Below are 9,805 nucleotides of genomic sequence, written 5' to 3' on the forward strand. Positions count from 1 at the left end.
ACTTCGCCCCGCATTACATGAACATGTACCCACCACCACAGAACAACCATTTAGCAAACAGAACATGGTAACTGTTAAGTCTAACCTCGCGATAATCGAAGAAACAAGCATTCCCTATGACACTGCAAAGCAGGACAAGAATGAACAACTCTTATCAATGACACTAAGCAGAGACGCGAGATATTTAAATTTTTCTGGTGAAAGTAGAGGAAAGATATGAGTTACATAAGCCAGAAAATATTCTAGAAAGCAAAGAAAACAATAATATTTAGACGATATTTTTAAGAAAAAATGCCGGCTACCTTTATCGTGTAAATTAAGAAAAGGTAAGAAATGTTAATAATTATTGATACGTAAGAGTTAAACACTGTACCAAAAGCATACATCCAATCGCTCCATGTACACATTTTGTAAATTTCGTTTATGTAAGCCTGTTGTGTGAGGCGCTAAGTTTGCCACCTTGCACTGATAAATTTCACACGGAAAGAGGGTGTAATATTTCAACAGAGATATATTTCCCACAGACGAAGTCAAAGCATAAATTTATAAATAGGAAAAAAATAGACGAATTAAGATATGTTGGGCGTCATAAGCAAAATACACGTGCGACACTGGCAAATTCAATATCGGATGAACATGGACATAATATAGATCTAAAGTTGACTTCATTTCACAGTATTGAACATTCGTTTAAGAAAGAATTAATTCAAGAAAACTTAAAATACCACAGAAAAGTAACTAGCAACAAGATGCTTTTTTCCTCCTTTCTTTTTTAAATAGATTGCAGTTCTAACTTCGTGCCTTCTCGTATCTATTTTTCACAAGTGAGGACCAGCTTTGGAATTAGGCTGTCAAAACCTATGTGTGAATTTTGGCGATATCTTGATGATGAGTCCAAGATAAGCAATCAAGTAACTGAGAACTTGTCACAGCGTAACTCGTGCGTGCATGGTTTTAATGTTCACCTCGCGATACAAGAATAATTAACGATAAAAGCAGACAGAAGTTGCTTTGAACAGGAACACCGCGAGTATAAAGATAGCTTTTAAAGTAATTACATTCACTAGAAGTTAATTGGCGATTTGTGGTACACACATTGTGAAAAGAGGCCAAAACCAACGAGAGATTCAAAACACAAGGCTATTATATTATATCCATTAAGATATATATGTTCCGTGTCTCAAATATGAAGATGAAGCCAGTGTTTTTAAATCTGCCGGCTTGCTTATGTCAGCTGTTACATAAAAAACGGGTCATCCTTTCGTACTTTTGACGCAAAAATTTTTATTTTTGGTTTATTTCAACGTGTTCCTTTTAAACGAATAAAATTTTAAATTGAAAACACCACTGTTACGGGCTCTTAGACGTCTTTTAATTTTGCATGGGTTGAATGGATTGCTGTCCTTGATGTGAAATTTTATTTGTCAAGTATGCCAGCAACTAAAGGAGGATTTTCCAAAAGAAAGCCGAAATTAGAACAAGTAATATTCCATTAGTTAAAACACACATTTCAAAAACATACCGGCCGGTAATTAAGTCAATTCTAACTAGTTGCAGTAAGAAGAAATAACGGGCTATTTATTTACAACAAAAATGTAAATTTTGTGATTAATTTTCACATTTCCCTCATTGAAATCGAGTTAATTTTAGTTCCGCAATCGATCCTGTTTAAATATCGCAAAGACGAAGGGAAAGTAATGTAACACCAGATGAATTGCCGGAGAACAACTTCGTAGTAAAAAGAAGATGGTCAAAATAAGTTGATAAAGTACGGCGAGGAAAAATTCAATCGAGACAAGGGACGAAATGGGAAATAAAGTCTTCGACATTAAGTGATTGAACCAGTTTTTTATTTCTCCGAAAAATTTCCAAGTGTGAACAAACAGGTCAAAAAAAGACATTAAGCTAAAAACTCAATATGAACTCCGTGGACCACAGTAATCGCATTAGTTAACAGAAGTTGATGGCTGTCATGAGCTTCGCGTTAATGATGTCGATTTCACATCCTTGAAAGCAATCCACACTCAAGTAAAAAACCTTTTAAATGCCTAAATATTGTCATTTCAATTGCCTGTGTTCTTTTGAAAGCACTTCCTTCACTTTAAGTTTCCGTTGAGAGGTAAAACGAGATCGGAATAAAAATCTGCTCTGACGAGCCTTTGTATGGAAATGTCCTAAAGTGCATGTAAACGTTGTCAACAAAGGATTCGCAGCAGATGGCGCGTTCCCTATTGTTCGGACGTCAATCACTGCAATCATTAAGCGACATTACCTGACAATAGTAAAATAATAAACGAATTAACACGTATGCAGAATCGGCACAATGATTGGCATGAGGTGAGAAGTCATTATCGACTAAATAGCCCTCCACAAGCAGACTCACAAAACAAAACCGTCAGTGCCACCCATCTAGCCCATACCCAAGCAAGCTGTCAGTCATGTGCTCTTTGCCTTTGGTCACTTTTCGCGCTTCAAAATTTCATGTTGGAAAAAAAGTGAGAATTCAGACATTCACCTTAAAGAAAACTACCCCACAAACACTGCCTTGAACGGTTCTAAAAATTTTTTAATCACCTCTCATGAAAACTAAACCAAAATAGGTTAACCTCCTTGGACCTCTCCCCTGTTATCTCTGTAAACAAGCAATGTTTTGAAAAGCTCACTGTAATTTGCACCCACTCTTCATGATTCTATCACATCTTGATGCTTCCTTCGCTCGGAAGACCCCGATCCTTGCGTAATTGAGAAGCCGTGTGTTCTTAATTGCATTGTGTCAACGCTCTTTAACAGAATGTCAACAAACTACGTAAATGAAGCAAGTAGCCAATAAGAATGCCTGATTAGCTTGATTTTCTCATCAACAGCCACTAGGTGATACGTGGACATCGACCAATCGCCGATTAATGTTCAATTTTGATTTCTTATCGCTGAATAATGATATTGTAAAAATTCCTGTAGGTCTCCAAGTACTGTTTTTAGGGTTCACATCTACGGGTGGTATCCTATTTCTGTTTCGGTCATCAGCGTGAGTCCTGAACGCCAACACCGCAAACATCTCCTCTCAACGTTGTTGCGTGTCCAGGTTTAAACTAAGGAATATGAACGAAGCAATCAGGACTCCTGTTACACCGTTCTCGATTACTGATATTTTGAATCGCAATGATGTCCCACAGCAGAATAACAGCAGCCTTTCCACTTGGAGTCAGCACCCTGCCCATACTCATCCCGTGTCGCCGACATATTTGCCATTACCGTACTTTCAAGGCGCTCTACCCATCCATCAACTGAGCTGCTACAAATCATTCACTGCCTCGCAAGTTCCTACAGCATTGCCCTCGCTAAGTGGAGAACGAAATCCTGAAGAAATCGCAGAGCGTGCAGAAGAAATAGCGAAAGTTCATAGTAAGTCACACTCAGTCACCGTTCACGACTTAAAATCGAACCTTCGATGGCTTTTTAGAGACCGAGTTAATTTGTGTTAATTAGACAATTCTCAATTAAGCAATGGCGCATGTTCTGATTTACGCTTTTTTTGTTTCTTCATTACAGAAAACCACGAAAGAGATGTCAACCACACCTCGACTTCTAACCCTCAACAACAGGCCAAACCGCGAAAGAAGCGATCAAGAGCGGCCTTCTCGCACGCTCAAGTCTTCGAATTGGAAAGACGGTTCAGCCATCAAAAATATTTGTCTGGACCTGAGAGGGCAGAGCTTGCTGCTGCTCTAAAACTGACCGAAACACAGGTTAAAATCTGGTTTCAGAACCGGAGATACAAAACAAAACGCCGTCAGCTCGCATCAGAAATATGCCCTCCGAGTGCGGCGAAGAAAGTCGCGGTACGAGTTTTAGTTCGGGATGATCACAAGCAGTATGAAGACATAGGATTATCGGGTCTATCAGTGGCACCATTTGGCAGTCAAACCTTCGCTCCACCTTGTGGTTTTTACTACAGATGAATTCAAGACTACTGAATCACGTCCCAAATACAACAACAAACAGATCCTTCAGATCAAACCCCACGAACACGAAGACAGTGACACTCAAAGAGTAGTATTCAAACAATTTAATCGCTGCTGTTTTCGATGGCCCAGTCGCAAAAGTATTCTGCTGCTTAACACCAAATAGCGGCAAAAAGGTAAAAAGATTAGCAGAGGATAACGTTTTTACTCCTAGCTGCGGAAGTAAATCACTTGTGTCCGGTGAATTACATGGAGTGGTCTACTCTCTTAAAGTTTACTCACATCATCGAAAACAGATTGCGCGAGTGTTAGGCTCTTAATTACCTTTAATCCAAGATTAAGATTAACGAGAGTGCATGATAGTGTTCAGATTGAGTGAGGGATTGAAAAAAATTCCCTAAAGAAACAATTATAGGCCTTAAGTTGGAGCGACGGTTATTAGTAGATATCGAAAGGAAAAAGGGACATGAACTATATTTCAATTTTATACCAACAGTAGCACAAAACTCAACTATGTACCAAAGTAGACCACTTTGATTTCTATAAGCATCACTGTAGCCAGGAACCATCTCAGTAAATTTTTCCAAACTTTTTTAATATCACAAATAACAAAACATTCACAGAATTAGGTCGGAGAATGCATAGGAAAGACAACACAGTCGCCTAAGATAAATAAATACACTTCTCTGAACAAAGAGCCAGCTGATTCTTATTTCACAACTACCTAAACTTGGAAATTTTAAGTCGCGACTAGCTGAAATACAGCCAGAGATAATTCGGAAGAGAGCTGCAACTTTGTGCAGCCCAAATAGAAATTATAAAAGGCCCGGGTGACATGTTTGTCCACATCTCTTTTGAATTAGTTTAGCTTTAATTGATGCCTGAAGTTTCACATCCGAGGGCGCTTTGTTAACTGTCGATAGTGCGCAAGAATTTAACGGTCGAAATCATTGCATTTTTTCGATTGATTCATTTACCGAAAGGGAGATAGAACGATAGATAAGTATCACTGCGACACCCAAAATACAATTACAGTCGACTGAATTTGATTACAGTGCATCGTTCATCAACTACAAAGATACTCATTAGTGCTCATTACAAGGGCTTTTATTCTGGGGCTTAATGTGATTGTAAAACACTTCTTTAATACTCATTTAGGTGCCCCTCCCACGACACTATTTGAACGACAAGATGATTCGTTTATGCCACGCTTAATGGATCTCGTTTAACATGTCAGTCGCACGGATAGGATTCCCTTCACTTCCAAACTCAAGCAAAAAGCTTGAGAAAACTTAAAGAGACACTTCAGGGCAGTTAGATGGCCGACGGAAGTGTGAAACCGAAGACAAAGCCATCTGTTAAATCCATTACCAACATACGAGTCTAAATGCGTTGGTCTAGGTACTTGAATAAACTTTAATGGAAGTTAAATTTTCATGAATAGCTAAAGACCGTTTTAGTTTCTTCAATGTTAGCATTTCTTTTCTCGGATGCCATGGTTTCCTGTTTGCTAAAGTCGCACTAAGAATGGCACATCGTTTGAAGGTGTTAATGGCCATTTATATTATCATCGCATCGCTTTGTGTGGAGTGTTCTATTTAGAGATGTGTGTTTAATATGAGAAAATCAATTCCTAGTAATAACAGGCTTTACTTTTGTAATCGCTTCCATCAAATGGTAGGCGACTGGAAGGCTTAACTTGCATATACCATCACTTGAGTTCATTGTAAGCTTACTTTGCTCCCAAGATGCGGGGGATTTGAAACCCTTCATTTTCGCACGCGACAGATCCTGATCCTCGATCAGTTCCCACTGTCATAACTAACTAAATTCGTCTGAAGCCACATAATAGAATGGCTTCTCCGGTTTCAGCTCCCTGAAGATAATGTACTGTCAAGAAGTAAAAACATAAAAGAAAACATTTCGAGCAAACAAAAACATTTTAGCTTGAAAAAATATCTCGGGTTATCAGCGAAAGTACTAGGCGGTGGCATAACCTCAGCGCTCTTGGCGTTATGAGATTATTTCATGGCGTCCAACTACTCATCTTATACTTCATCTCAATAACTACAGCGTGCGACCCACTTAAGAGGATGAAAGAAACTTATAATTCAATTTGGTAGCACAAGTTTAATACGCCTCTTTAAGCCAAAAAAAAATGTATGTTTATCTCTGATCTTCACATTAATGTAAAGCTAACAGCCGGTTGCAATCCTCGTCATTTAGTGCCATTGAAATATCGTAATACATTTTTCCTTCTCAAACACAAAACAATTTGAAAGCGAGGAGATGATTACATTATGCTTTTATGCTTTTGTGCTGTAACTCACTCTTTCTCCGGATGGTAGAGAGGCACGTGGTATTAAAACGGAACATACTAATGCCATCATTGACAGCCTGCGGTAGAAGAAAGCTAAATGAAGAATTGCGGCTAAATTTTCACACCGTACATTTCAAAAAGGCGAAATGTGAAAAGAAACCATCAGTAAAATACTGTAATTAATCTTGATAAGAAAGCTAAAATATAACAAGAAGACAGCCTCTACCAAACCACCAATTTGTGTACTCACTAAATGACTCTCATCCGAGCACAGAACAACCAAACAAAAACAAAAGCTCGCACTAAGTGCCAGCTAGACAAAGCCCCTTTTCTAAATGGAACAACTGAACAGACAACAACCTAGAATGAGCATTTACTCGCTCAATAGAGGCCATTAACGACTACCACTAATTGTGCAAAGGTGTGAGAATGGCGGGTTTTGTTTATTACACCTTTAACTACCGAATTCATTTTCAAGAATTGCTTGGAATTAAATGAGGCAGAGATCGCATTCAACCACTTTTCAATCCTGTTCAAATGTGTCTCGTTACAATTCTTCCGTCAAAGGAAATCGCGTAAACCGTGATTGCGGTATATTGGGTTTCCTTAACGTTCGCGACGCTTGTTTTTTTTTTTTTTTTTTTTTATCCCTTCTTTTTTTCCGTAGTTTAAAGGAGAGAATCTTAAAGCGAGTGAAAAAAATAAAAATATTCATAATGAGTCTTATGGGTACACAAGGCGCCTTACCGGCTGCGGGCATTTTATCAAGCAAATGTAAAACTAAACATATGATGATGATACAAGGCAAAAATACAAAGCCATACTTTTTATTACTTCAGTGAAACGCATTGCTTTTTCAACGCTAAAGTCCTCCTCTTTTCGAGCATTCCCGATAAAATACTATTGGCATATTTCAAAGAAAATACAAATACAAAAAGGCAAACATCGACAACAACTTGGCAGGTCAGAGAAAGTACGTAACAAAGGACTAATCGATAACCTAAACACCCTCCCACTGCAAAGTACTTTTACGCCGTTTCTGCTACTGGTGGTCCATTGTTTACAAAAGTTTTAAGTTAAACTCTGATGCTCTTCTGTGTTTTATTTCAGTTTCTTTCGCGACATGTTCAATTCCAAAGCTAGACTTACATGGTTCCTATATCAATTGTCCTCAACAACATGAAATAATTTAATAAGCTTTTCAATCTAAAAGTTCCAATTTGTAGTACTTTCGTGTTCGTTCTTCTTCCATTGGATGAAAGAAAACAAAATGTTGCATGGAAGTAAGCGACGACAGTTCATCCTTAGCGAGGCAAAGCAAAGAGAATGCCTTTAGAATCCGAAAATCGCAAGTAGTCGAGTTATTTCTTAAAGAGATAAAATTCTTCAAGTGAAAATGAAAAACTATATCGATTATCACCCCACAGAGATAAAACCAGCCGGATTCCTCGAACAGGCAGCTGTATTACTCTTCGATATGTGCCACAAATTCTAACTTACATGTACAATCATGTGTAAATAAAGTACACATCCTAATAATACGGAAAATATACCTGGAGTTTTCATTTTTTGTTTCTTTACTTTCTACCGATTATCTTTTGAATCTTGGCGGAATAATATCTCCAAGGTAAAGGAATCTTTCTTCTACCCAGTGGTGAAGAGAGAGCTGGGTTTTCGCCATGGTGGCGAGTTATCGCCACCATAAAAAAATACGAAACAACTGCTGCTAAGTTCGATGTGACTAAATTTGTTACCAGTGTTATTCCATATGTGAATTGAGATGAGACCGCATAAAACTGCCTCCCTCAAAGTGATAAACAGAAGTTACAGATGAGCCCTAAAGGAAATACAGTTATCATCGAGAATATCATAATAAAACATAATTCGAAAATCATCAGTAAAACCATCAGTGTTTTAATCAAACAGAAACCCACAAATATAAGACACAACGACAACATTTCAAAGGCAGTTTTTAACTGATAAATTATGTTCGAACTGGTGTTTTAGTCAAGAGAATTCCTTCTCCTTCACCAAAACAGGTCACAAATGGAAATATCATCAAGGCAGTTTCGAACTACTTTGCTGATAGAGGCCGCTTCTTTCATGGAAAATGCTTTTTTAATTGTCCTAAAATCTAAAAGCACTCAATATAAATTGATTCATTGTAAATTGCACTGCAATTTCGTAGTTATTGATGCAAAACAGACATAATGTCGATCCTTATATATTTATAGGGCAATCGAATGATGTTTTCGCCGTAATGCACATAGATAAATATAGAGGGAGAGCATAATTTGTAACATTAACTCGTTTGAGCGTTTCATAGATAAAGCTTTGCGATGTAACTCGCAAGCAATTAACTTGAAGGCCTTTTAAATATGAAATTTAACAAGTCTACGCAACATGACACGAGGACAAAATTCAACTAAGATATTTTATGACATTTGAATAATTCCGTTCTTGACAGTTAGTAGGTTGCTTTGACTAATTCGCTCGCCAACGACGGAAGTGTAAAAAGAGAGAGGGAGATGAGGAAAACACACATACAAAATTAACAACAACCCCATTTTTGAACCTTGTCTTGTATCTTGACACTGCTTGAGTTAATATGGCTTGTTGGACGATTTTTTGTTTTTGTTTAGTCTCTTCAGGAACTATGCACGTCCTGTGCACGCAGTGAAGGTAAAGAAAACGGATACGTATCATTTAAGTCCACATTAACCTATGATCTTATAAACAGTACCGGGAACATACTCCGAGTGATTGTATACTCTCCACAAACATGATGAAACGGCTTCTATGGGAAAAGAAAACAACGAAGCACACCAAGATGAAAATAACTTAACAACTTGGACGCTGTTTCCTAACTAAAATCCTTCGATAGTTTTTCAACACCCTACCTTAATCTAAAAAATAAGTCACACAGGTCTGCACTTTGTCTTAAAAGGGATGTTTTATATTTTACAAGCGCACATCTGAAGTTGACTGACCTTTGTTCGCCAACACAGTTCCCAGCATCAAAGTAGCTTGCAGAAAGTTATGATTCGTGCGACTTGCGCCTTACGTTACCACCAACAGAGAAGATAAATAACTGCCTATAGACTAAACGAAACTACCCAACTCAAGTCTAGTAAGCCCAATCCTGACAATTCGGACCAAGCGTACGAACACTGACAATACAGTGTTGAGCATTTGAACGTTTTTACTATGTAGACATCTTTAAAGAGATTGTGAGTGTGAAAGACAACCTGCAAAAAAATTGAAGCAGCGCAACACTTCACACTTACTTAAGACGATTATTTACACTTACTTAGAATTTAAAGCGACGAAGAGCTCCTTTTCTTCTGTACAAACAAATCATACACTGCAGCGCACTTTAGAGGTGCTCAAACGTTCATTTAAGGGTTCGTTGTGCGAATATTGAAGTGACAGATTCTCAAATGACATCAAAGGAGAAGATTCCTCTCGCCACTATTTAGCCGAGCAATTTGCACTTGAACCACCTAACCTCCTAAGAGAGGAA

At 38.0% G+C, this 9,805-nt stretch overlaps 2 protein-coding genes and 1 long non-coding RNA gene across 4 annotated transcripts in view; 2 read left to right on the forward strand and 1 right to left on the reverse strand.

The window, feature by feature from the left end:
* Positions 1–1,344, forward strand: part of LOC111323748 (uncharacterized) — a 2,740-nt gene extending 1,396 nt beyond the window's left edge. The window contains exon 2 of the mRNA XM_022927177.2: positions 1–1,344. This exon is cut by the window's left edge and continues 495 nt beyond it. Coding sequence (XP_022782912.1) covers positions 1–71 — 71 coding nt within the window. The 3' untranslated portion in view covers positions 72–1,344.
* The window catches only part of LOC111323752 (uncharacterized), a 61,905-nt gene extending 52,395 nt beyond the window's left edge, over positions 1–9,510 (reverse strand). The window contains exon 1 of one of the 2 annotated variants that reach the window (XR_015998555.1): positions 9,273–9,510. This is a non-coding gene — a long non-coding RNA (uncharacterized LOC111323752). The remainder of the gene's footprint in view (positions 1–9,272) is intronic. The other variant, XR_015998557.1, reaches the window with a different exon arrangement.
* Positions 2,926–5,390, forward strand: LOC111323750 (homeobox protein Nkx-2.3). The gene is made up of 2 exons (XM_022927179.2): positions 2,926–3,402; positions 3,550–5,390. Exons 1-2 carry the CDS (start codon positions 3,099–3,101, stop codon positions 3,957–3,959), a joined length of 714 nt encoding a protein of 237 aa, XP_022782914.2. The 5' UTR covers positions 2,926–3,098; the 3' UTR covers positions 3,960–5,390.
* Positions 9,511–9,805: the final 295 nt, after the last annotated feature.

Source organism: Stylophora pistillata, chromosome 1 (assembly GCF_964205215.1).
Source record: "Stylophora pistillata chromosome 1, jaStyPist1.2, whole genome shotgun sequence".
Taxonomy (NCBI): domain Eukaryota; kingdom Metazoa; phylum Cnidaria; class Anthozoa; order Scleractinia; family Pocilloporidae; genus Stylophora; species Stylophora pistillata.